The sequence below is a fragment of the Neoarius graeffei genome, chromosome 22 (genome assembly GCF_027579695.1).
Source record: "Neoarius graeffei isolate fNeoGra1 chromosome 22, fNeoGra1.pri, whole genome shotgun sequence".
NCBI classification, from domain to species: domain Eukaryota; kingdom Metazoa; phylum Chordata; class Actinopteri; order Siluriformes; family Ariidae; genus Neoarius; species Neoarius graeffei.
Window position 1 is genome coordinate 18,225,435 of NC_083590.1, and position 27,986 is coordinate 18,253,420.

Genomic DNA, 27,986 nt, shown 5'->3' on the forward strand with positions numbered 1-27,986 from the left:
CTCTAGAACAGGATACAGATGATGGATGGATGGATTTCCAATCAGCTGCTTTTGGATTATCCTGATTATATATTTCATATAATTATGACTAAATAAACACAAACATTGGTAAGAACTTCAGAAATACAACCCCGATTCCAAAAAAGTTGGGACAAATTGTAAATAAAAACGGAATGCAATAATTTACAAATCTCAAAAACTGATATTGTATTCAAAATCGAACATAGACAACATATCAAATGTCAAAAGTGAGACATTTTGAAATTTCATGCCAAATATTGGCTCATTTGAAATTTCATGACAGCAACACATCTCAAAAAAGTTGGGACAGGGGCAATAAGAGGCTGGAAAAAGTTAAAGGTACAAAAAAGGAACAGCTGGAGGACCAAATTGTAACTCATTAGGTCAATTGGCAATAGGTCATTAATATGACTGGGTATAAAAAGAGCATCTTGGAGTGGCAGCTGCTCTCAGAAGTAAAGATGGGAAGAGGATCACCAATCCCCCTAATTCTGCACCGACAAATAGTGGAGCAATATCAGAAAGGAGTTCGACAGTGTAAAATTGCAAAGAGTTTGAACATTTCATCATCTACAGTGCATAATATCATCAAAAGATTCAGAGAATCTGGAAGAATCTCTCTGCATAAGGGTCAAGGCTGGAAAACCATACTGGGTGCCCGTGATCTTCGGGCCCTTAGATGGCACTGCATCACATACAGGCATGCTTCTGTATTGGAAATCACAAAATATTTCACAGAATATTTCCAGAGAACATTATCTGTGAACACAATTCACCGTGCCATCCGCCATTGGCAGCTAAAACTCTATAGTTCAAAGAAGCAGCCGTATCTAAACACGATCCAGAAGCGCAGACGTCTTCTCTGGGCCAAGGCTCATTTAAAATGGACTGTGGCAAAGTGGAAAACTGTTCTGTGGTCAGACGAATCAAAATTTGAAGTTCTTTATGGAAATCAGGGACGCTGTGTCATTCGGACTAAAGAGGAGAAGGACAACCCAAGTTGTGATCAGCGCTCAGTTCAGAAGCCTGCATCTCTGATGGTATGGGGTCGCATTAGTGCGTGTGGCATGGGCAGCTTACACATCTGGAAAGACACCATCAATGCTGAAAGGTATATCCAGGTTCTAGGGCAACATATGCTCCCATCCAGACGACGTCTCTTTCAGGGAAGACCTTGCGTTTTCCAACATGACAATGCCAAACCACATACTGCATCAATTACAGCATCATGGCTGCGTAGAAGAAGGGTCCGGGTACTGAACTGGCCAGCCTGCAGTCCAGATCTTTCACCCATAGAAAACATTTGGCACATCATAAAACGGAAGATACGACAAAAAAGACCCAAGACAGTCGAGCAACTAGAATCCTACATTAGACAAGAATGGGTTAACATTCCTATCCCTAAACTTGAGCAACTTGTCTCCTCAGTCCCCAGACGTTTACAGACTGTTGTAAAGAGAAAAGGGGATGTCTCACAGTGGTAAACATGGCCTTGTCCCAACTTTTTTTCAGATGTGTTGTCATGAAATTTAAAATCACCTAATTTTTCTCTTTAAATGATACATTTTCTCAATTTAAACATTTGATATGTCATCTATGTTCTATTCTGAATAAAATATGGAATTTTGAAACTTCCACATCATTGCAGTCCGTTTTTATTTACAATTTGTACTTTGTCCCAACTTTTTTGGAATCGGGGTTGTACACAAACAGCAATTAATATACCTTACTTCAGATATTATTGACATTTTATTTTCAGTTTGACTTATACAGAGTAGAGAGAGAAAATAAAAACAGTTAGTTGCAGAACCTCCCTGAAGTTGGCGCCCCATATGTTGAGAACGTAAATAAAATGATTTCTATTTGTTTGTGCATCGTTTGCTCATGGAAAATAAAAATTCATGTTCAGTTTTTGAAAAATTCCACTGTTAGATGTTTTAATGACCAGCACCCCATTAGGTAATCGTATGGGGCCGAGTAAAATTAAGGATTAATTTCACGAGTGATTTCGAATTTTTGAAAATTGCCCGAGTCACGAAGTGACAAGGGCAATTTCAAAACTTTGAAATCACGAGTGAAATTGATCCTTAATTTTACGAGGAACCATACGATTACTTGTTCATAATATATAGGGCCAAATTCATACTTCGGAAGCCATTCATGTTTTCTGAACCAATCAGGGCGCAAGACTATCTTGCACGTTTGAATCAGTTTCTAAAGCGTCTTTCATCATGACATGGTGGATATTTCTCTTGTCTCAGATGCCGATCCAATGCTGCCTGCATTACTTTAAGAGAGTCTGGTTCGTAGTTTTCCCCATTTTCTTTCCTCACTTCTGCATAAAACTGCGATAGCACCTAGCATTCATATGCCACTCGAGAGTCGTTTATTTGTCTTTCTGCGGCCCATTTCTTAAACACAGAAAGCCAAAAATTCGTACTTTTTTTGGTATTTTCATTTTCGCTTGCAGCTTTCAAGTGGTTTATCATTTCTTCGTCAAATATAGCGAAGCGCGGCATTGCTGAGTCAACCATTTTGTTGACAAAATTTGCTAATTTTTGTAACCGTAACCAAGCAACGAACTAGCCAATAGCATTTCAGAAATACAGCCGTGTTAAGGAAATTGACCAATCAGAATTGAGGAATTTGGCTGTATGTATTATAAACACTCATATGACTCCAAACATGTCTGATTCATTTGTACAGAGCTGAAACATCTGCTTCATTATTTCTTAAGTTATTCAAGGTTATTTTCTTGACTTGTGATGTCACTCAGGAACCTTTTTAGTGAAGCACATGTTTATTTTGTGCACAAATGAATCAGACATGTTTGGAGTCATTTGGGTGTTAATGGGGTGCTGGGTCTTTAAAACATCATTAAAACATTTAATGGTTAATTTCTCTAAAACTGTTTGAGCAGAAAGGGTTTTTTTAATAAATTCATATAAAAACTCATGATAGAGATATAAAACATTACTAGTCTGCTCAGGGGCGCCGCTAGAAATCTTGGGCCCTATGAAAGATTACAATTTAGGGCTCCCCGGTAAAATTTTCAAGCACAAGCAACTGAATTTGAAGTCTGTTTTTGGCTGGCACTTCTACTTTACTATGCATGTGATCAGCTACTTAGCAAGTTTAGGTGATACAATCATTTGGTATATGAACATTTTAAATGCAGAACTGTCAGAATTAGACTGAATAGACTGTTGCCTTAAAATGAAAATTCCATGATATATATGGAAGATATATACATTTTCTTTTATGAGCAACTATTATTAGGCCACTCAGTAACCTATGGAGTTCATTCAATCCAAATGTTTGTGTTGAGAGAAATTGCATGCATCACTGTATCAGTCTGGATTTATAACATTCTGTATGCACATTATGGATACTCCAGAGCCCTCCAGCAAACATCATCAATAATCGGGATTACAAAATGTATTCCTTTGTTTCCTCCATTTATTGACGTATGTGATCAAATGTATGCCTTGATGAATAACTACACTAGTTTTTTGATACAATTACATAATGCACTGCAAGAAATCCACCAAGTGTTTTTGGTTTCTTTTAGGCATCACACATTTATTAGAAAACACAGCAAATGTTCAAATATTCAAGTTAAATACTTAGCAAAAGTATCAATAAACCCACACATGAACAATAGCAATGATATCTATGACCACAGTTAATGTGCAAAATATTGTTAAGTATTTAACTTTAATATCAACAAATCCGGGCAGCACGGTGGTGTAGTGGTTAGCGCTGTCGCCTCACAGCAAGAAGGTCCTGGGTTCGAGCCCCGGGGCCGGCGAGGGCCTTTCTGTGTGGAGTTTGCATGTTCTCCCCGTGTCCGCGTGGGTTTCCTCCGGGTGCTCCGGTTTCCCCCACAGTCCAAAGACATGCAGGTTAGGTTAACTGGTGACTCTAAATTGACCGTAGGTGTGAATGTGAGTGTGAATGATTGTCTGTGTCTATGTGTCAGCCCTGTGATGACCTGGCGACTTGTCCAGGGTGTACCCCGCCTTTCGCCCATAGTCAGCTGGGATAGGCTCCAGCTTGCCTGCGACCCTGTAGAAGGATAAAGCGGCTAGAGATAATGAGATGAGAGATGAGATCAACAAATCCACACATGAACAATGGCAAAACATCTAGACTTAGTTATACAATAAAGATACCTATGAAAAAAGGTGATTTTTTTTTTCACACACAGTGTTATCAACTTTATTTCTATCTGCAAGTATCAGTCATGATACAGGCTAGGCTTCATGATCGTATTGCTAGTGTTTCTTTCTCTCTGTCAACTCTTCTTTCTCTCTTGCATGCAAGTTCTCTCAACACATGAACATTTTGATTGAATGAACTCCATACTAAGTTACCTTAGAATAGTTGCTCATAAAAGAAATGTATTTTCATTTTAATGTAAGTCTTAATAGTCTAATGCTGCTTACTGTAGCCTAGCAATTAAAATAGTTTTTAACCCTAAATCCTTTATTCATGGATTGTATTGCTCACCTCCTTCAACTGGGATTTGGGTTGAGGGCTGGGGTCCTATTCCTGAGGCTGAATCTGTGGATGTTGAGTGCACCTCATTAGTTTTGAAACCAGTTATTAGCACCAGTATCATGTAGGCTAGCCTAATATTTTATCTCTCGTATTAGCCCAGTAGGCTAGTTTATTGCACAAGCTTAGCTAGTTCTGTGCAGACCTTCTACATTACATTAATCTGATCTTCCTTGGCAATAAACGTGAAGTATTTAAATAAAATGACACTGCACTACTTATTGAAAAGTGTTGTCTTGATATTCCAACTTGGTTAAAATGAAATCTGCTAGTCGATCATTAGCTAGTATGCTGTAATGGTATCGAGTGTCAGTGAATAATAGGCTAGCTTTCTTTGGGAAAAACTGAGTCACCAATTGTCGACCCTTTTTCTCCCTTTCAGCTTTCTGCTGCTTCTCCTTCCGTTTTTGATATCCGGACTTCATAATTTCTCTCACCACCATCACACCTGCTCCTGCTTAGCAACTTCTAGAATGTACGTTGCGCCAAGGACGCGTTATCCTAATGGGCTTCATGGGCAGCTGCCCAGGGCCTCGGCCACTAGGGGGCCTCGGGGGTAGCGAGATCGGAAAATATGAAACAATATTTTCAGGAGTTTTGATCATATTGATAACATTTTTGATGCATTTCGCCATCCGTAAGGAAGCCCACCTTGTCCCGTCGCATAAATCACCCGTCATTGTCAATATGATCACTGTCCACCATGTCTTCACACGCTACGCCAGCTTGAGTTCAATGATTTAATTAATGACTTCGCTTTCCAGAAAAGTAGGAAAGTGCCCTTGTAAGTTGACCCATGGCTGTCAAACTGAATGTGCAAAGCTGTGTGCCACTGCTGTTTGGGACATTACGTGTGTGAAAGGATGAAATGTTTCACATAGCCTAACATTTTGAGATTTATTTCTGAGAAGCAAGATATTTTTCCTTGTTTGTTATCGCTCTTTGTTTTCACAAGTTAAAAGTTGCCTGGATTCCAAAATGAAAACGAATGGTTATATATCAAATGAATGTTCTTGTTCTGAATACTAAAGAAACTGTTGTAGGCCTAGGTTATGTTCTTGACATGTTGTTCATTGACTCACTCATTCAAAGGCTTCTTGAGGCTAAACTTTAGTTAACCAGACTTGTTAACCGTGATGTCTGATGGATTTTTTCACCATGCAATTGCCTATTTCACCATTGCTTTTTCTCGATTAAATAGGTGTTGATGGATATAAAGTTTTATCGTTCAATAGTGTTTCTAATTGTGCCACTGTCATTATTTAAGTTTCTGTGTCTAGTTAGACAGGCACGTCTGAGGGGGTGAATTGGCTGAGCGCAGTTGACAACAGGCGGGGGTGGGGCCTCGGGGGTGTGTCTGCCCAGGGCCTCAGCAAGGGTTAACGGGGCCCTGCGTTGCGCACGCAGAAAAACTGCCAGCTGATGTGAGTTGCGCTAATAGCGGCGCCGTGCATACACGGAGCTACACGTTTCACTGTCCCGCGCCCAGAATCAGACTGTACCATTAGTAAAAAGGGTGGAGGGGTGAAATGACAGTATCACAAATAATTCAAGGAAAATGTTATAGCAAATCATAACCATGTATAATTTGCATATTTTAACAGATGAAATTAAATATTTTATTTCAAAAACTTACACAAGGCAATACTATTAAAATAATATTAATATTCCTCACAGGCCCCCCTGTCAGTGCCAGGCCCTTAGAATCGTCCTAACTCCCCCCCCAGCGGCGCCCCTGAGTCTGCTCTTGAAAGACTGAAGAGCTAAAAGAAGACTTTTCCTCACACTGTAAAAAATAGAACTTCATTTTTTTCTGCCCACACGTTGATATGAGTAAACAGAACTAAGATGACAAGAAAACACTATTAACTCGCAATAAGAAGTCATATCAAGTTCTGAATGTATTCATCTGGAGACTTCTATAACTAAGTGAGCTCAACTTGTCTGGAAAAAACGGGGCACGCAACGGGGTTTCCCCGAGCCACAGGGGCTGATAATGTCCGAAGCAGCTCGAGGGGCACTAGAGACAGCACTCCACGCACGCTTTTGGAAGTGGATCAAATTCAGAAGCTCATCCCTCACGTCATCATCAGGAACGAAGGTTAATCTTTTACCACTCAAAAATAATCGATAAACTAATCAACATTGCACCTGTTTTATGTGAAGTACAAAACTTATCTAGCCTATATCCTTGTACAGTCCGTTCTGAAATGACCGGCTAGTTTTACTTCAGTTTATGAATGTTAAAAGCCTGCTTTTTGTTGATGAGGCTTATTGATATATTGACTATTGATGTGTAGGAGGGCATCTATGTTCAGTTGTAATTTCACTTTATTCATGTTGATTCAAACAACTGTTATATTGCCTGCTGCAAAAGGGTCTGTTGAAGGCTCTAGGTGGCTAATTGAAAACGTGGGTTGCACTTGTCGTTAGCGTGGAAGGTCTCCCCCCCCCCCCCCCTCGACGTTAGCTTGATTAACGTTGGCCTCAGTCTAAATTAGAAAAGCATAAACGAACGGGACTCGTATTATGTCTAGGTTCTACTGTTAGAGCAGGAAAAGGTGGCACATAAATGCTTGTTTGTTCTATCACAATGGAGACCGACTACTTGTTTATTTCACCGACGTTAGTCAGGACCATATGGCCCTTTTCCACTACCCTTTTTCAGCTCACTTCAGCCCGACACGGCTCGCGTTTCGACTACCAAAAACCAGCACGACTCAGCTCGCTTCAGCCCTGCTTAGCCCCTAAAACTCGCACCGTTTTGGAGTGGGGCTGAAGCGAGCCAAGCCGTGCCGAGTGAGGCTGGGGGCGTGAGCAGACACTCCCCTGTGCACTGATTGGTGAGGAGGCGTGTCCTCACATGCCCACACACGCCCCGCGAGCGCGCTGGGATCTGTAAACACCGTAAACCCGGAAGAATAATAATTACGAATTATGAGAATTTCTGAAGCCTTATGCGCCTCGCCTCATCTATACGCTCTTGCCAGTATCTGTTGGCGTTGTCGGTGACAACAAGCCACAGCACCAAGACCAGCAACACTAACGACTCCATGTCCTCCATGTTTATTGTTTACTATTCGGGTCGTGAGACTACTGCTTAAAAGATCACTGAATCAGTGACATACAGAGCATCGTGGACAAGTTCGCGGAGCGCAAGGCTCGTCATATGCCCTTCAAATAATGCGCGCAGTAGGCTATTGATGTTTTATTATGAGCCATGTACAGTATGTCGCCGAATGTTTTTTTGTTTGAGTTACATGTTCGTTTGAAGGACTTAATGTACAAAATAACATAGTTGCACCCCGTAGTGTTGAAATTGGTAAACACAGTGCATTCAGTGAGGTTTGCACCGCCCTCCTTTTATTTCTGACTCTTCCTGTCACCGTTGCAACCTCTGAGCGCTCATTCGTATGCCCTTCAAATAATGTGCGCAGTATAGGCTATTGATGTTTTATTATGAGCCATGTACAGTATCCTAATGTTTTTTGTTTCTGAGTTACATGTTCGTTTGAAGGACTTGATGTACTAAATAACATAGTTGCACCTGGTAGTGTTGAAATTGGTAAACACCGCAGTTGCGGACATTTTGTAGCCTAAAATGATGTTATGATAAGCTTTAATAAAGGGCCCGGTCATTTGCCCCGCCCCCGGCCCGGCTCTGACTTGTTCCGCCACTGTCACTGATGTCACTGTTTGCGCTGCTTAACGACATCACGTGACGTCCACCCACTTTCGCTAACTCCACCCAATGTGTCCACCCACTTCCAGCCAGCACGGTTCAGCGCGGTTGTAGTCGAAATGCAACTCCAACAGCCCTGCTCAGCTCGACTCAGCACGGCACGGCTCAGCCGCGTTTGTAGTGGAAAAGCGGCATTATTAATGTCTGGGCATTTTAGGCAAATGTGGCGCCATTGAAAGCTTGTGCATCCCGTGGTTCGCAGTTTAGTGAGTGTGCTTGCACAATAATAGTGTTACTTTAATTATAATAATTACAACAATTTTGGTTCGGTCACCATACCAATATAACAGAAGTACAAGCTTACGATCCATTTCCTACTTCACATAAGCCTCATCAACAAAAAGCAGGCTATTTTAACATTCATGAAATGAGGCTAGGTGCAATGTGTGATGTTTAAGATGGCAGTGTTTCCTGCTAATGCTTTCCGACTGCCAAACACTTAAAACGCCAAAACTGTACTGTAAATTATAAAAGTATTATATTTGAATTGTTTGAATGGTTTTGCTCCAGATTCTGTTGATAGTCAGATGTTTTTATTCTTCATTGTTGGGTTTTAACCGCCTTAATTAAACTAACTAGTTTCCCCATGTTTTTTCGTGATGCAATGCAGTGTGTGTAAATTCATCCACCCGGATGTCCAGACCCTGCTGAAACATTATCACCTGAGACACGCAGGGGGTCATCAAGGTAAGAATTGGCCTTGCCTCTATCCTGACTGTGTGTGCACCTTCCGCTCATCAAGTACTCTAAAATCTCATCTTTCACGCTACCATAAAAAACCCATACAATTCACACCCCATCAAATTTCAGTTGTGAGCATTGTGCTTTCAAAGATGTCTGCAGTTTAAGTGCATTTTTTTAGCCATCTCGGAAGACATTTGAAGAGTGATGAACTTGTAACATGTCCAGTACTGAAGAACCCTTTTCAGGGTCTCCGCGGATCCTTAAAAAGTCTTAAAAAGTCTTATTTTTAATATGTGTTTTTTAAGGTCTTAAAAAGCATTATATTTCGCTATTTTTTGAGCTATGGTATTAAATTTCACATGGGAGGTCTTAAATTTCATCCGGGTAGCCTACAGTAAATGAAAAAAACCCATATGTCTGGATTTTTTTTTCCGCGCTAACGTTATTTATTCAACCAGCGTCGTTTGTTATCAAGATGCTGAACAAGTAGCACAAGAGCCGTTGTGTGTCTAGCACTAGTTCTAATAGCGCAGGAACCACGCCACTGGGGGCAGTGTGTTCTTTTATCCATGTAGTAGACAGTGATGGGAATAACGGCGTTAGAAATAAACGGCGTTACTAACGGCGTTACTTTTTTTAGTAACGAGTAATCTAACTAATTACTTTTTACATCGTTATAACGCCGTTCCCGTTACTTACAATAAAATACTATGCGTTACTTTATTAAAGCTGTTCTCATCTAGCACGCCGCTCGTTCAGCCTTTCTTTACTCTGCTTTCGTGTGGGGCGGGGAGACACGAGACAACGGCACAGTAAGCCAATCAGAGTAGATTTGGACAACATACGTAGGTAGGCCACGCCTACTGCACTACTGCGCGCTCTTTCAATCGGAAGAGCCAGCGATGGCGAGCGGTCAGCCCAGCACTGCGCTTTCACACTGGAAATACAGCCAGGACTTTTCATTACTTGAAATAAAAGGCAAGAGTGTTTACGTGCAATGCACATTATGTCGAGGAACAAAGCGTTTGTCCTCGTCAGTGGCCAGTAATTAGTAACAATTTTAATAACTACAGAAATATATTACATTTGATAGATGTCTTATCTCACATTGTCCCACAAAACTATTAATATAGTGTAGATAACGTTACTAATTGGTTCTGTTAAGTGTCCATTTCAGTCATTAAACACATTTAACATTCACTTTTATTATGATTACACTAATTGAATTTGATTTTTTTTTTTGAGGGGGAACAAAATGTAACGGAATAATTACTTTCTCTGGTAATTAGTTACTTTTATGACAAAGTAACTCCGTTACTAACTCAGTTACTTTTTGGGAAAAGTAACTAGTAACTATAACTAATTACTTTTTGAAAGTAACGTGCCCAACACTGGTAGTAGAACCATTGAGAGTAGAGCAGACGAGGAAGAAGTGGTTGAACTTGAACATGAACGGAGATGGGGAAGTGTAAGTTTAGTAACAAGTGGCTTGAGGAGCCAAAATACAAAAGTTGGCTAACAACAGCAACTTCAGAATATGAAGCGAGATGTAAGGTATGTCGGAAAGACATCAAGTTAACAACAATGGGCTGTAAAGCCCTTGACGCTCACTCGAAAGGGGAAAAGCATATGCGCTATGCTGCTAGTCGGGCAACAACAGTCCCCAGAGGCAGTTCGATCAGTAGTCAAACTTCCTTGCTTCCTCACTGTTTGTTCATGGCAGTACCCTACTATTAAAATATTGAGAAAGCAGTTAATGTTCTGTTTTGTTAACTGAAGATCAATTTGTTTCCTCACTGTTTGTTTACAGCAGTACCCTACTATTAAAATATCGAGAAGGCAGCTAATGTTCTGTTTTGTAAACTGAAGATGCACATTTTTTATAAAAAAAAAATGCTTTGAACTTAACCTAGAGTGTGCTTTTTTTTTTTTTTTTTTTTTTTTTAACTGTACGTATTTGTTCCGCGGTAGTGGTCTTATTTTTTTATACTCAGTGGTCTTAAAATGGTCTTAAAAAGTATTATTTTTGCTGGTCAGAAATGTGCAGAGACCCTGCTTTTGGATGAATGAAACAACTTTAAAGCTCCAAACAGAAGTCCAGTTGCTTACTACTAAACACAGTTTACTGACATGGCCTAAATGAATAACAATATTCACTGACATGCCACTAAATAAATTCTGTATCTCTGTGTGCCCAGGTGATGGCGATAGCAGAACATAGGAGGAGAGTGGCCTTGGAAGGATTGCCCATTTACCTCAAGGAGGATGCATCAAATCTTTTCAAGACATGTCTGGTAAGAATCAATTTATTCTCTGATACTCTCAACATGTGATGATGTTGGGCAATGTGCACTGTGGCAAGAAGGTTTGCTTTGTCCCCCAGCGCAGTGTCCAGAGTTTGGAGGAGATGCCAGGAGACATGCCAGTACATCAGGGGACATGGAGGCCATAGGACGGTTTACAACCCAGCAGCAGGATCGCTATCGCCTTCTTTGTGCAAGGTGGTACAGAAAAACCACTGCCAGAGCCCTGCAAAAAGAGCTTTGCAGGCCACTGATGTGCATGTTGATGCTCAAATGGTCAGAAACAGACTTCATGAGGAGGGTATGAGGGTCTGGTGTCCACACGTGGTTCCTATGCTTACAGAGTGGCACCGTAGGGATTGATTTGCGTATACCATAGAACATCAAGATTGGCACATTAACCATTGGTGCCCTGTGCTCTTCACAGATGAGAGCAGTTCACACTGAACACATGTGACAGACATGACAACGTCAGGAGATGCCATGGAGAATGGTATGCTGCCTGCAACATTTGTGAAGAGCACAGGGTGCCAATGCAAGAATATGTAGATTTTTATGTTCTCTCATTTATGCAAATCGCTCCATACGGTGCCGCTCTGTGAGCATAGGCCTCACGTGTAGATACCAGGCCCTCGTACCCTCCTCATGAAGTCTGATTCTGACCGTTTGAGCATCAACATGCACATTAGTGGCCTGCAAAGCTCATTTTGCAGGGCTCTGGCAGTGCTCTTTCCATGCCACCTGGTACAAGGAAGGAGAAAGCAATTCCACTGCTGGGTTGTAAACCGTCCTATGGCCTCCTCCACGTCCCCTGGTGTACTGGCATGTCTCCTGGCATCTCCACGCTCTGGACACTGTGCTGGGGGACACAGCAAACCTCCTTGCCACAGCACACATTAATGTGTCATCTTGGATGAGGAGCACTACCTAAGTAAATTCAGTGGGTGAAGGAGATTGTCATGTGGTACCTACAAGGGTGTGAAACTGTCAAAATGCACATGTGGCCAAAAAAATCAGCCAGAAAGGATGAAAAAAGAGAAATGGTCTGTGTGGGGTGTATTTTGGTTATTACCTCTACTTTCTACCCATTGCTTGTTAAATTTGCACAAAATGGATTCATAATGAGCATTGCTTCGTTACTAACTGGACTGGCTGGTATCACAGAAGTATGATTGACTTGGAGTTGCATTGCATTGGTTTTGGTGTTCCCTTTATTTATTGGAGCAGTGAATTTCATTCACACATTCAGTAATGTCTTCTGTCTTTGCACACTCTCAGGACACAGATGAAGAGGAGGATTACACCAAAGGTGTAAAAATTGCCATACTGACAGTCTTCGAGGATGATGTAGCATCTGTTACGTCCCTACCTACGGTCATCAACATTGGCGTGATTTTGGAAGAGTGTCATTGTTCAGGGCATAAAGGACCTTCCTTCAGCAGTCGCATACTTGTTTGGCCTGCTGTATTGCATCAACATGGAATACCCCAAAAACCTGAGATACACTTTTGAGGTTTTACAGAAAGTTTTCCTTGACATGGGAGCACACTGCTGCTCTGCACGAGCTCAATCACTCCGAAGTAAAATGCAGAAATGTCTGCGCTAATGTGGCAAGTCCATTTCTCTCTCTCTCTCTCGGAGCTGCAAGTCAGGTGAGGGCAAGAGGCGGAAAAGTTTGTTGAATAGTTAATTGATTGTTTTACACAGATTTTTACTTGTTAATTGTTTAAGGGCTTAAGGTTTATTTACTAAATACTACAGGTCACACCACTGTGTATACAGTAACTGCTTATGTTTACAAGTCCTGTGTGTGCTAAAATGTGTGTTTTGAGACTATTTTGATCAAATCAAAAACCTGAGATACACTTTTGAGGTTCTACAGAAAGTCTCTCTCTCTCTGTGATGGGTGTTTTTTAAGCGTATTTTTTTAAGCGTATTCAGTGAAATGTGTTGAAACTGTTTTGATCAAATTTAGTAAGAAGTCATTTGGAAGAATGTCCCAGTTGCCTTTCCACTTTACCTGGTTTGAAACCCCCAGTGCATGTTTTTTGCATACTGTTAGTATGTGTTTAAAATAAAGGAAATGGTTGTGCACATGAATTGTCTATTTGACTTTTCCCCCCTACTTTTTAATCTAAGTTGTGACAATCATTTAACATAACTTTAGTTTTTAAGTCACAAAAATAGCTAGTAAAAATGATTTTTCAAGTAAGAAGATATTTTGATTTAATTGATTAAACAAGTTTTATCCTCTTGTTGGGCATACTTGGAAAAACAAGTAAAAAGATATTTTAATTTAATTGATTGAACAAGTTCTGTCGTCTTGTTGGGCATACTTGGAAAAACCCTGAAATACATTTCTTGATTTCTTAGTTGAGTTTACTCCAAAAAACCCTTGAAAACCGCAGCTACAATCAATAAGGCTCCTGCTCCTCACTATATGGAAAACATGGTGGAAACTGCTCAAGAGGGCCCGATCACCATGATGGAGGAGTCCAACAAAAGGTCAGATGACAAAGCTTGTGCCATCATGGGCCGACTGCTTGACAAGGACCTTCAGAGTTGAAAACAGATTTCTAGGCATTCCAGTGTGCAATATACCGAATGCTCCAAACTTGTTCACAACTCTACAAGACGCACTACAGTAAATGTTTTTCCCATAATATAATAATTATTAACAGGTAAGAGGATAGATTTTTATTCCAGTCCTTAAATTCTGTCAATCTAATGATAGGCCGACCTACCACTACTACTACTTTTTTCTGTGCTAAGGACATTTACTGTATATTTTACAGACATCACAATATACCCTAGTCAAGCGTCAAAGGATTTTCATCTGACAATGCAAGTGTCATGGTGGGCAAGAACAATTCTGTACTCTCCCATGTAAGACAAGCAACAGGCTCCCAAGTATTTGACCTCGGCGGTTTTTCCCATATTGCAAACCTCTGTGCCAACAGTCTCATAAAGTCACTCCACCTACCAGTAGAAGGTCTGCTCATTGATACCTGCTAGTCAAGTTTATTTGTATAGCGCTTTTAACAATAAACATTGTCGCAAAGCAGCTTTACAAAATTTGAACGAATTAAAACATGAGCTAATTTTACACCTAATCTATCCCCAATGAGCAAGCCTGTGGCGACGGTGGCAAGGAAAAACTCCCTCAGACGACATGAGGAAGAAACCTCGAGAGGAACCAGACTCCAAAGAGAACCCATCCTCATTTGGGCAACAACAGACAACATGACTATAACATTAACAGTCCTAACATAAAGTCAGCTTTGTTGATGCTATAAACCCCCACCGACGGAAACCCGAGCGCAAAACCGTTCACGACAACCGCAGCCCTAAAGTTCAGCAAGTCAACTGCAGACCTACTATTATTTTCATGGAAGGTAAGTGATACAAATTCTTGTAAAAATGTAGAATATCACAGAGGCTTAAGTCTTTCAATTTTGCTCTCCATTATCAGTTATTTAAAAGGCTGCCTTTTTTCCAGTTCCAGAAGAAGGGAGGAATATAAAGAGTTCCAAATATTCACAGGAGTCGACATGGAGGAGGTTCTTAAACATGTGTCAAAGATGGCTGTCGATGGAAAGATGTGTTGCTAGAACCCTTTCCCAGTGGCCAGCATTACAAGCTTACTTTAACAGCAGTGATGACAAGGAAAAGCCTGGTCATGTCAAACGATGTGCTGATGCCTATGTAAGTGAAGAGATGAAGCTCATGTATTACTTTCTCCAGTATGCTCTCACAAAGTTGAATAAGTTCAGTATTCTCTTTCAGGTAAGTATCTTTGCCTTTATGGGTAAAAGATTATCATCACATAATATTTAATTCCCTCCATACTTCTTTACACTTCAACTTAGAATAAAAATGGTATCATTAATTTCTCTCTTTTTAGTCTCATGACTGTCGTGTACTTGAGCTAGAGAAAGGAACAGAGGGTCTTTTGAAGGCTTACGTTCTGAACTTCATGAAAGTGGATGCTGTGAATATTGATGACATATCAAAAGTAGATTATAAGTGTGAAGAACAGCAGAAATCTGATGATCTCACTATAGACGTTGCCAGACCCATTTTAGGGTAGCTCCAGCCACCCTATCTTATGACAAAGCCACCCTATATTTTTTGCCCTTTTTTAAATTATTTATATTTTTATTTTTTTTCCCAAAAAAAACAAAGGCAGTAAAGCACTGAACATGAGCCATCAAGAACGCAAGTTAATCCGAACAACAGTTTCTGCTTGCTTATTTTTTGTTTAATGCAATATTATTAATATCGTTATGATTCCTCCTCATTGGCTCTGTGTCAAGCGTCACGTCGAGTGGTAGGCTAGTAGGACTTAAAAAACTACGCGGGCATTCTGCAGCAGGCGCGGTGCGGGCTTCCATTGAGTTGGGTTTGCAGAGAGTCAGAATTCTATGCTTTCATTTGCAGACACACACGGTGAGATTGTAATTTGATGTCAGTGGTTTGCATTTGCTTAACTTTACCTAGGCTATATTGAGTCTTCTGTAGAATGTTTACGTGATGATTTGTGAAGCACTTGCCCTCTTCAGTTTGCGCAGGAATGCATGACACCTACCATTGTTTTTTTCACATTTTTGTAGTTTAGCTGGTGAAGTTGCTTCAGCAAGCAATTAAATGATGAAAGCAATTTTAAAATAGAATAGAAATGGTGGGAAGTGTGTCCCCAAGGTGTGATGCTCTTGAAATAATGAATTGATTGACAGCCTTAGTAGGTGCTCTGAAAAATGTTCGGCGCGCGCTGCGCGCGCACAATACCTTTTCTCCTCTGGGTGCTAAGCTACCCCTGTCTCTCAAACCTAGTGACGTCCCTGGATCTCACCATTGGCATACAAGCTTCCAGATACTTAGAATCCATCAGTGAGGAGTGTGATCCTGCGATTATTACTTGTTTCTATAGGTAAGTTTTAGCTTGGAATATTGAACTTTTTTGTGCTTATAATAGTATGTGCTTTTCTCTTAAATGGTGAAATTTTTTCTCTTACAGGAGTGTAAGAGCTGCATATGTTGCTGCTGTGGAAAAGTTTTTAAAGAAGTTTCCCTTTGGAAACCCAATATTGAAGTCAGTAAGAATTCTAAATCCATTACACAGGACTGATGTGACAGAAAGAGAAGGTAAGTACTTAAAATTCTCTCTATTTTCTGGGGTGAGTGGAGGGAGATCTCCCTCTTTTTCATTGAGCTTGTTTGGAGCCTCTGTGTCAAGTCAAATCAATTCTGGCAGCTCAGTGGCGGCATCATAAAGACAAGATTCGTTTCCAGTTATGGTTTTAATCACTGGGATCTGTCAGCTCATTCCTTTACTGAAAATAAGCAGACTATTCCCAAACAAATGAGCAACGTGTATGTGTGATAATCACTTCAATCACACACATCAGTTAAACACGTCATGCACAAGGCTGTGTGAAAACAGAGCCTTAATATATTTGACTTTTATTGCCGTTTTATAATCCCCATAAAAACACCTTTGTTAGACCAGTCAAATCATCAAAAAGTAAATATGGCGATGTAATGTAATAGGCTTGTGAGCCTTAGAGGTTCCCGTAGGTGTGTGACGTGTTACGGGAAAACAAGAAGTGGGTTCTGAATGCTACTCTGTGTTTATGGCTGTGAGTTGAGTAGACGAACAGTAAAGTTACGTTTATAAATGAAGTCGGTTGTCAAGCCTCATCAATATAACGTGGTGTCAGAAGTAAAGGCGGAAGAAGAGTGACGGTATGGCGCAGTTTCAACCACCAACGAGTTTGTGTTTGCAAGGCAATCTTGCCGAAAATTGGGGGAACTGGAGTCAGCGTTTTGAGCTCTTCTGTACTGCCAGTGGCATCGCGGAGAAATCCGAGAAGGTGCAGTGTGCAACGTTTCTTCACGTTGCGGGAGAGGAGACGATTAAAGTATGTAATACGTTTGTCTTCGCGGACAGCGAGAAAGACACAGACAGACAAAATAGACATGCTGAAGTTGTTTCAGGACTATTGTGAGCCAAGGAAAAAACTTACCTTACATATGGCACATGTTCTTCACACGAGCCCAGAAGCAGTCAGTCCATTGATTCGTATGTAACGGATTTAAAAAATAAGGCCAAGGACTGTGAATTTGGACTGTTGCACGACTCCCTGGTACGTGACAGAATTGTTTGTGGTATTATTGACGACCAAGTGAGAGGGAGACTGTTAAGGGAAGCAGATCTGACCCTAGAAAAAGCCATTGATATCTGTCATGCAAGTGAAATAACAACCAGCCAAGTCAAAGCACTGACAGAAGAAGTAGAAATTAACAGAGTACGGACTGTCAGACAAAAAGATAAAGCGAAAGCTAACACAGAACAAAATGAGTCAAGTTGCAGCAGATGTGGTTTCAAGCATGGAACTAAAAAATGTCCGGCTATTGGCCAAACATGTAAAACATGCAACAAGAAAAATCACTTCGCTAAGATGTGCGGATCACGGAGTCGGCAGCACCAACAGAGAAAGAATGTGCATGCAACAGAGCAAAGTGAGGAAGAAAATGACATGTTTATTGGCACAGTCAGAAAGGAGCATGAGAAACACAAAAGAGTGATGGAGTCGGCACAAACAGAAACTGAGGAAGAAAAATGGACTGAAAGACTGAAAAACAAAGTTGTGACTTTTAAACTGGACACAGGTGCAGACTGCAATGTAATGTCAGTTAAAACCTTAAATGCGCTGGATGTCAGAGGAAAACTCAGTGTTAGTAATAGTAAGCTTGTTGCCTTCTTTGGCCAGAAGATAGCACCACTGGGCAAAAGAGCATTAACATGTCAATACAAAGGCCAAAAGCACAATGTTGAATTTGAAATCACACACGACGATGTTCCGGCTATACTGGGAGGAGCCACGTGTGAAACTAGGCTTAGTGAAGAGGATGCATGAGGTTGGAAAGGAAAATGACATCCTTAAAGACTATGAGGATCTTTTCACCGGACTAGATTGCTTACCTGGTCAGCATCATATACAGATTGACCACACTGTTACATCTGTTGTGCATGCTCCCAGAAGGATTCCTGTAGCACTCAGAGACAGAGTAATTGAGGAACTACAGCACATGGAGAAATTGGGAGTAATAACCAGGCAGATGGAGCCAACAGAGTGGATTAACAGTATGGTAACAGTGGTCACACCCAAGAAAATTCGTATCTGCATGGACCCAAAAGACTTAAACCAAGCAATTAAATGGGAGCATTACCCATTACTCACAGTAGAGGAGGTTGTTTCCCGTATGCCAAACGCTAAGTACTTCTCAGTACTAGACGCCAATCAGGGCTTTTGGCAGATAAAACTTGATGATAAAAGCTCGAAGCTCTGCACATTTAATACCCCCATTGGAAGATACAGATTCCTACATTTACCGTTTGGGATCTCATCAGTGCCAGAGGTGTTTCAGAGGGCTAGTGCGCAGATGATTGACAGGCTAGATGGAGTTGTGAACATCATTGATGACTTGCTTGTCTGGGGAGACTCTGTGGCATTGCATGACCACAGATTGAAGTTGTTGCTGGAGAGAGCAAAAGAGAATAACCTGAAACTGAACAAAAACAAGTGCTTTATCAGGACAAAATAAATTAAATGCATCGGACACACACTCGGCGCCAGTGGACTGAGACCAGATGAGGAAAAAGTGAGAGCAGTGACACAGCTCCCAGACCCACAGAATAAGCAGGAACTGCTGAGGTTCATGGGGATGAGTCAATACCTCGCAAAGTTCATTCCAAACCTGTCGGACATCAGTGCACCTTTTAAGAAAGCTGCTTGAAGGTGACACGGAGTGGCACTAGGAAGAAACACAAAAGAGGAGTTTTGAGCATCTTAAACAGCTGGTCACCAACGCTCCAACCCTGAAGTTTTATGATGTTAACAAACCATGGACCTTGTCAGTAGATGCCAGCTCAGAAGGCATCGGTGCAGTCATATTGCAGGATGGACAACCGGTAGTTTATGGGTCGAGGGCTCTCACTGATTGTCAGCGCAGGTATGCGCAAATTGAAAAAGAACTACTCGCCATTGTCTATGGATGTGAGACATTCCATCGGTATGTGTATGGAAAAAACATTCCGGTTGAGAGTGACCACAAGCCGCTGGAGAGTATTTTCAAAAAACCCTTGCACCAAGCTCCCATGAGACTTCAGAGAATGCTGCTTAGGCTGCAAAGATACAGCCTTAAAGTCACCTATCGACCAGGCAAGGAACTGCACATTGCAGATGCATTGAGTCGAGCATTCCTCAATGAGAAGAATGAAGAGCTGCTGGAAAAAGAATTAGAGGTGAACATGATCACACATCATCTACCTGTGTCAGAGGAAAAACTGCACAAGTTCAGAGCAGCAACAGCGGATGACCCCGAAATGCAGTTACTGAAAGACATTACATTAAGAGGTTGGCCGAATGAAAAAAGTGCAGTACCAAAAGAAATTCAGCCCTACTGGACATTTAGAGATGAACTCACACACATCTGGGCTGATGTTCAAAGCAGCAAAGCTCATTGTTCCACATCAGCTGAGACAAGATATGCTTAACGAAATCCATGAATCACACTTAGGAATTGTTAAGTGCAAAGAAAGAGCCAGATATGTTTTGTATTGGCCACACATGTCTACACACATTGAAGAGATGGTGTCACAGTGACTACGTTTACATGCACATCCAAATCGAGCTGCTGTCGGTAATCGAGCTGAAGGTCCCAGCAGGGTGCCAGAGAAATCCAATCCTACATGCACACAATGAAATCGGGCTATTGTGTGAGGTACATTGTACACCCGAGCCACAGGTGGCGCTACACGCCCCATCGTGTTGGTACACTTCCGGTTGTCGTCATGAAGAAGAGCTATTCAAGAGTGTAAACAAAGTTATCAGTTCCGTGTTCTCCATTGCGCGTTTTTCTCCCGTCCATGAATTTTAATATATTCAACTCCTTAAGCTGAATGAGCATGAACTCTTTCTCCTCATTGCTCCAGAAGTGCACGTTTCTGCTTGCCTGTGGCAGTGGGGGCATGGTCAAGTGCCGGTCTGTGACAGGAGGGCGGAGCCAGGGAAGGTGAGTGGCAGAACGACGGTACACCTGACGGTAATTAACCTGTGTTTGTGTGTCTTCCCAGTAACCGCGCCCTATTTAAGGAGGCAGAGGGGAGAGCTCATCCCGGGACTAGAACACAGCACGTGCACGTGTGTGTGCGCGCGCACGCTTCTCTCAAGAATAAAAGTAGGCTGTTAAACTGAAAAGTCTGACAATAAAAAGCCTATTAGTACCAGAAGCTTTGTCCTGCCGTCCTCTGTGCTCCACCCACACTTCAGAGAGCTCTACATCCACATTTTCTCTTCTTTGTTTGTTCCTCCTGACCTCTTCTGCTGCTCGCTACTACTGTTGTCATGCCAACCGAGGCTGTTGTGTTTCCCGCTTGTGGTCTCGTCACTTCCGGAAGTAGCTCGACTACTAGCTCGATAGGGTATACATGCACAAAGTAGCTCGGCAGAAATCGCATAAACTAGGTCGTGTAGCTCGATTCCGAGAAATCAAGTTCGGTTCAATTTCAGCCGAATTAAGGTGTATACATGGCATTTTGAACTTCGATTTCAGTCGAGCAACGGCAGAAATTCGATTCTCTCTATGTGCATGTAAACGTAGTGAGTGTCCCACTTGTAATGAGAACCGCAACAGCAACCCAAGAGAGCCGCAACTCTTGCACTCTGTACCAGACAGACCGTGGGAGAAAGTAGGGACTGATCTCTTTCACTTCAGAGGATCTGAGTTTCTGCTTTTGTATTGATCATTTCTCCAAGTTCCCTGAAATAGTAAAGTTGAGAGACAGCACCAGTAGTAGTGTCATAGTTGCACTAAAATCAATGTTTGCAAGGCATGGCATTCCTGATGATGTCATCTCTGATAATGGTCCTCAGTATGCCAGTGCTGAGTTCAAAGACTTTGCAGAAAATTGGGAATTCAAGCACAACACGTCCAGTCCTGGTCATGCTCAGTCAAACGGTCAAGCAGAAAGGACAGGTCGATTAAAAATCTGCTGAAAGAAATCAGAAGTTAATGGTGACCCCTACATTTCACTACTGGGGTATCACAACACACCGCTGGAAGGAGTAGGATTATCACCAGCCCTGCTACTAATGGGATGGTGGCTAAAAGGGAAACTGCCAATTTCAGCCTCACTCCTTACTCCAGAGGGTTCTGTCCGAGTACACAGTCAGCTGAAAGAAAAGCAGGAGAAACAAAAACTATATTTTTGACAGACAAACCAAGACACTGTCTGACCTGCAGGCCGGAGAAAATGTCAGGGTGCAAAAAGGAGGGACCTGGCAGCCAGCAGTAGTCTTGCACAAACATGACCAACCGTGATCTTTTGTGGTTTGTACACCTGATGGGAGACTGTACAGAAGAAACAAAGTATCTGTGAAAAACTGATGTAAACCTTTCATGTCACAGATGCACAGGACCTCAACCTGAACACAGATTCAGGGATGAAACCCTGTGACACAAATGATGGACATGCAAAACACACAGGTTCAGCTGAGCACACTGTTGTTGCAGACAAAAAAGAGGCACTGAATGAACAATCTGAAACACTCATGTCGAACCAGATCCGGTAGACAAGTGAGACTACCTGTTAGATACAGAGAGTAGATTAAGTAAAGGCACAAGTTAATGAATGTGTATTGTTATCCTTGTTATGGTTTCAGAGATGTTGAAGTACATGGTTGTCTATATGAAAGCTATTTTCACAGTAGTTTGCAACATTTTCAGTGTGTGAAATTTTTGGGTACATTTTATGTTGGTAAAGTGTTTAAGACATATATTTTCACAGGTTAGGTCAACAAAGTGAACAGACTCTCATGCATGTTAACTTAAAAATGCATAAAAAAGGGGATGTAATGTAATAGGCTTGTGAGCCTTAAAGGTACCCGTAGGTGTGTGACGTGTTACGGAAAAACAAGAAGCGGGTTCTGAATGCTACTCTGTGTTATGGCTGTGAGTTGAGTAGACAAACAGTAAAGTTACGTTTATAAATGAAGTCTGTTGTCAAGCCTCATCAATATAACAGGCGACTCGTCCTGGCCACAACACACAAATCCAACAGAGATGAGAGAAACGCTTCTCTAAAACGTGTTTATTCCCTCCCCAGGTGCTGGGACAGCAGGTAGTGGATGAACATGTTCCAGATGTTTCTCTCATTGGGGAGATGGGGGATGCGACAGAACTGGGTCGGCTGGTGCAGTTGGTGCTGGGCTGCACAGTCAGCTGCGAGAAGAAGCAAAGTACCCTGGGAGACCAGACAGCTGTCCACCTTGCAGTCCAAAGCAATCACGAGGAGCAAACGTTCACAGAAATGTATTTTCTCTGATGAGTTGAAGGTTATATAACAGCAGCTCTGACAGTGATGCAGCTGCAAATCACAGTGCTTGTTCTAACACACTATCGTTACTATAGAAACGGCTTTGGTAAAATAAGGGTGGGTGGGTGGACGGGTGATAAAGACTCTGGACCCTCAGCAGAAGCCCAACTTTGTCGCTCCTGAGGTTCAGGCTCTGAAGAACCAGCTCTCAGAGAAAGACAGGAGAATCCAGCATCTGGACGTGAGCTACACCTGAGATATGTCACACTGAGCGTTTGAGGATTATGGGTAATCGGTTACTTCCTGTCACTAATTGCTGGGATAGAGGATTTCTGAGACTGTACGGTTCGATATATGACTTCCAATTACATTTCAGTTTCTATCTGTATTTAAAACACTTAACAGGTTGCTGTTACTGTTTGGAAAGGATGAGTGGTGTGTTTTCTGTATTTTCTTTGCTATCTTTAATTGGTATTTTATTTGTAGCTCCTAACAGTATCACATTGCCACAAAACATCTTTACAATAACGCAGATTGTAGATAATGTTGATTTGTCTAAATTCTCTAGAATTTTTATGCTTGAAGGGGGGAAAAATATACTACACTATTTAGTCATTATATCAGATACACCTGTCCATAAACAGGTAGGCCATATTGCAGCTGTGCAAAAAAATGTGATGATAATGATAAAATGTGAAATCTGTCTCAACTGCCTTCTTTTTTTCTTTTTCACAAACAGCTTTTATGTGAAATTATTATTGTTTATTATTATTAATGACAGTAAATTGAAAATTTATCTAAAAGAGCCACTGGGCTCTAACCCAGAACCTTCTTATTGTGAGTTGACAGTGCTCACCACTACACCACTGTGCTGTCACTTTTTATTCTATTTCTTGGTAATTAAAGTGGACAGGACTTGCAGTGTAACTTCAGAACAATAAAACGCCAAGAGTCTCCCTGAACGAGTAAACATTTCAATTTCACTGTTTACTTTTTCAATTTAAAATTCATCTCAAAGAGCCGAATCAAATGGCCCTTTTCCACTACCCTTTTTCAGCTCACTTCAGCCCGACACGGCTCGCGTTTCGACTACCAAAAAACAGCACGACTCGGCTCGCTTCAGCCCTGCTTAGCCCCTAAAACTCGCACCGTTTTGGAGTGGGGCTGAAGCGAGCCGAGTGAGGCTGGGGGCGTGAGCAGACACTCCCCTGTGCACTGATTGGTGAGGAGGAGTGTCCTCACATGCCCACACACGCCCCGCGAGCACGCTGGGATCTGTAAACACCGTAAACCCGGAAGAAGAAGAATTAAAGCCGCAAGCGGCCTTGACGGGCCCTCGCGCCAGCGGCCAAGGGGGGCGGGGGCATGCGTCCCCGCGAAAGACCTTCCACAGCTTCTTCGGCAAGAGACATTACTCCCACAATGGCGACAAAGCACAGAATTGGACACATGGCAACAATAGGGTCTCGCACTGTACGGTGCTCGGGCCCTAATAATAATAATAATAAACCTTCAAAGACAATAGGGTCTCGCACTGTACGGTGCTCGGGCCCTAATAATAATAATAATAACTAGAAACTATACGCCAAGCAGACACCTTAATGCGAGAGGCAAAAATCACAACACGTTAGGGGGCGCTATAGAGGCCCTGAGGCCCGCCTGGATCTGGGCTTCTGGTTCTCAGTAGCGGTCACAGTCTAAGAAAAAGGAGCCAAATTTCGTGCGTTGTCGACCATGGCAAGCGCCCCAATAAGGGTCTTGTAAAGAGTATGCTTGGCAAGTTTGACAAATCAGAAGCTGCAATATCATTTTTGCCATAACCAGCACCCCCAGGGGCGAAAGTGCACAAAATTTGGCGTAGATGTCAGGTGAGCTATGAAGAGTTTGCGTATGAAGTTTGATGACAATTGAGTAAATAGAAGATGAGATATAGATTTTTGAAGAATACATTTTTTGGTTTTTCCCATGTCAGTAGGTGGCGCTATGCTGTACATGAGCGATTATGAGTTGGAAAAATAAGTGTCTACAACAGCAACGTACTATCACAAGGTAGTGGTGTGAAGGAAAAGCATTATGGAATTATTTACCAAAAACCCGTTTTGGAGCAATTGCGTCGGCCAAAAACAGCGTCCCCCATGGACGAAAATTTCCAAAATGTGGTATACATGACATGGGAGGTAGTAAGAGGGTGGCCGTGAAGTTTGACCAAATTTGAGGAAAGATTGGAATTTTTGCCCCAAAATAGCGCCCCCAGTGGCGAAATATCACAGAAATTGGGTAACATGTCAGAAGCCCAATGAGTGATTTGCGTGTGAAGTATGAGCAGTTTTGAGCAATCAGAAGATTTGTTATGAATTTTTAAGCATGTAAAATTTTGCATCGAAAATTGATTGACGTATAACTTCTGAACGGTTTATCCTACGTGAAACGTATTTAGTAACTTTTGTCAGCCATGTCTGTAGATGATGTGTATCAATTTTGGTGACATTCCTATGAACGGTCTAGGAGGAGTTGCGCCATCTTCGTGGCCATGCATTTCGCACAAAAGTGAAATTACCTCACTTCCTGTTGGGCGTGGCTAATGCATTGGCATTACATTTTTGTCCGGCTTAGTGAGATACATATGCGTACCAAATGGCATGCCACTACTACAAACTACATGGCACCCAGGCACCTTAATGCGGGAGGCCAAAATCACAACGACTTAGGGGGCGCTATAGAGGCCCTGAGCCCCGGCCAAGTTTGGGCTTCTGGTTCTGAGTAGCGGTGGCAATTCTCGGAACTGGTGCCAAATTTCGTGCGTTTTCGCCCATGGCAAGCGCCCCGAAAATGGCCCAACAGCGGAGAAAAATAAAGAAGAAGAAGAAGACGGAAGAAGAAGAAGAAGAGGAATAGTGAACTCTTACAAGAACAATAGGGCCTTCGCCCATAGGGCTCGGGCCCTAATTACGAAAATTTCTGAAGCCTTATGCGCCTCGCCTCATCTATACGCTCTTGCCAGTATCTGTCCGCGTTGTCGGTGACAACAAGCCACAGCACCAAGACCAGCAACACTAACGGTTTACTATCCGGGTCGTGAGACTACCGCTTAAAAGCTCACTGATGTCACTGTTTGCGCCGCTTAACGACATCACGTGACGTCCACCCACTTTCGCTAACTCCACCCAATGTGTCCACCCACTTCCAGCCAGCATGGTTGTAGTCGAAATGCAACTCCAACAGCCCCGCTCAGCCGCGTTTGTAGTGGAAAAGCGGCAAAAGAGTCGATTCATTCCCTGAACGACACATCACTCGGAGTGAATCAGTTCTGAAGTGAAAGTTTCTCTTTCAGCTGAGACGACGTTTAGTTGGTGTTGGAAAAATAATAAAAACTCCAACTCCAGGCGGAACCGGTGAGATTAATGAAGCCCAGCATGGAGTGCTGAGTAAAAGTGAGTGATGTGTTGGAGAGAAATGTGGTTGGATTTGACTGAGCTCGTGTAAAAACAGCAGTAAAGCTGCGGAACTGAAATCATCTTCCCTGTAAAGCTGCTGTTTATCGGCTGTGTGTTCTATATTCGAGTTTCTCTCTTCAGTTTCTCATCTATTAAACACTCAGAGTTCGGGGAGATTCAGCTGTGAAAGATTTTTGGGGTAGTTTTCGCGTTACTTACAGTAAACAGGAAACTACTTCTCAAGTTCGCGCATGCGTATTAGCGGTTTAGGAAATCACTGATCTCGTGTGAAATATCTGAAGAGCTCATTTGCCAGTCGTATTGCTGGGTTTCAGTCACGTGACTTTTCTTAGCGGTTTTACCGGAAGTGAAATTGTTGGTGGTTTAAATGGCTGCTGTAGTGCAAACAGCTAGTGATAACTTATCAGTCTGCTCATAATCTAGAAGCCACTGCTGGCTTTAGATCTAAATAATTAGTTTTTCTTTTGTTTCAGACATGTAAAAGCTTTTTACCTTTACCTGACATGTTTCGACGGTGTAACTTCCGTCTTCATCAGAGGGTCACCCGGATGTTGGTGTGTGACGTGCCTTTATAATCAGCTGATGAAACACGTCAGGTAAAGGTAAAAAGCTTTTACATGTCTGAAACAAAAGAAAAACTAATTATTTTGATTTAAGAAGAAGACATAATGAACGTAATATATTTAATATGGCTTTAGATATATTCAGAAGATTGCTATGTGCAATGGAATCAACCCCTACAGTCTGGGAAAGAAGGATTTGTCATACGATCTCAAAAACTACCCTTCAGTCGAGTTCCCCGACATCTCGAACTATCTGGTGTTGCAGACGTCCTTCTACACCGCAAAACACATGAAAGCGTGGAAGAGTTTGGAGGCTTCTGACTTTTTTTGTATATTGCTGGGTAAAGGACCTCGGCATCAAGTCGCTGCCCAATGAATCCTGTATTGTTTTTGCCCGTGTAAATATTTTTTTAAGCTTTTCGTTCACATCTTTACAACGAAGCGCTGCAAGTTGAAGTGCAAACAAGCAGCAGTTCACTTGATTCTCATTTGTGTTGGCTCTTATCTCTCAGATACATCATTCACAAAGATCATCAGAAACCCCTTTAAAGACCTGGATCTTAGTTAAACAAGTCGGAGAAGTGATCATGGCGCATTGTAACTGTACGGCTGGGGAAGAACTTTGTCACAACCTTCATGCATATGGACTTTGTGAGAAGGAAATAAAGAAACAGCTGGGGACTTTAGTGCTTTGTGACTAAAAAAAGTACCGTAAAATAATGACACAGCAAGAAAAGTACTTGGAAAACACTAAGGCCATAGCTGAGAGGGAAATACAAACCTTTCACCAAGTGATCACTGTAAACGCGAGCATGCTTTGACTCGGCTCCCTTCGATTTCACTGAGAGGTTCAAAAGCCACCTTTCTCGACGTCTTTTTGTGAAATCCTGTGTTCGTTCACCTTTTTTAAAAATTTTTTTATTAGCTCATGGGGAACCCTGAAGAAACTTTTATCAGTTTCATGGTTTGACCTATTTGAACAACCTACAACAACGCAAGCGTAAGGCATTTTTCATGGAGCAATGCACCTTCTCTGTACAGTTTGGTCGACCACCAGCTAAAGTTTTGAACAACTAATGAGGTGAATGTTACATCCCGTGAAACCCAGCAATTGGGCTATGACTTCTCCAGATATTTTACACACACTCTGTCTGAAATCATTCACTACTTCCTATATAGGGAATTACTGTATAGAGGACTATATAATGAGCTCACTGGTAAAATGAAAAAACTCTTTCGGACACTAGTCCGTCATGCTGGTATTCACATCATTATTGT

At 41.9% G+C, this 27,986-nt stretch overlaps 2 protein-coding genes across 26 annotated transcripts in view; both read left to right on the forward strand.

Annotated features, from left to right (window-relative positions):
- Positions 1-27,986, forward strand: part of LOC132870726 (protein NLRC5-like) — a 930,547-nt gene that overhangs the window by 476,678 nt on the left and 425,883 nt on the right. The window lies entirely within an intron of this gene.
- Positions 16,820-23,380, forward strand: LOC132870731 (protein Hook homolog 2-like). Its single transcript, XM_060904553.1, has 2 exons — positions 16,820-17,231; positions 22,481-23,380. Exons 1-2 carry the CDS (start codon positions 17,058-17,060, stop codon positions 22,697-22,699), a joined length of 393 nt encoding a protein of 130 aa, XP_060760536.1. The 5' UTR covers positions 16,820-17,057; the 3' UTR covers positions 22,700-23,380.

Bases quoted from the DNA above. Each gene is read 5' to 3' on its own strand.
- LOC132870731 (XM_060904553.1), top strand. From the start codon at position 17,058: ATGGCGCAGTTTCAACCACCAACGAGTTTGTGTTTGCAAGGCAATCTT. The intron at 17,232-22,480 runs GTATGTAATACG...TTCCCTCCCCAG, and splicing joins CGGGAGAGGAGACGATTAAA to GTGCTGGGACAGCAGGTAGT.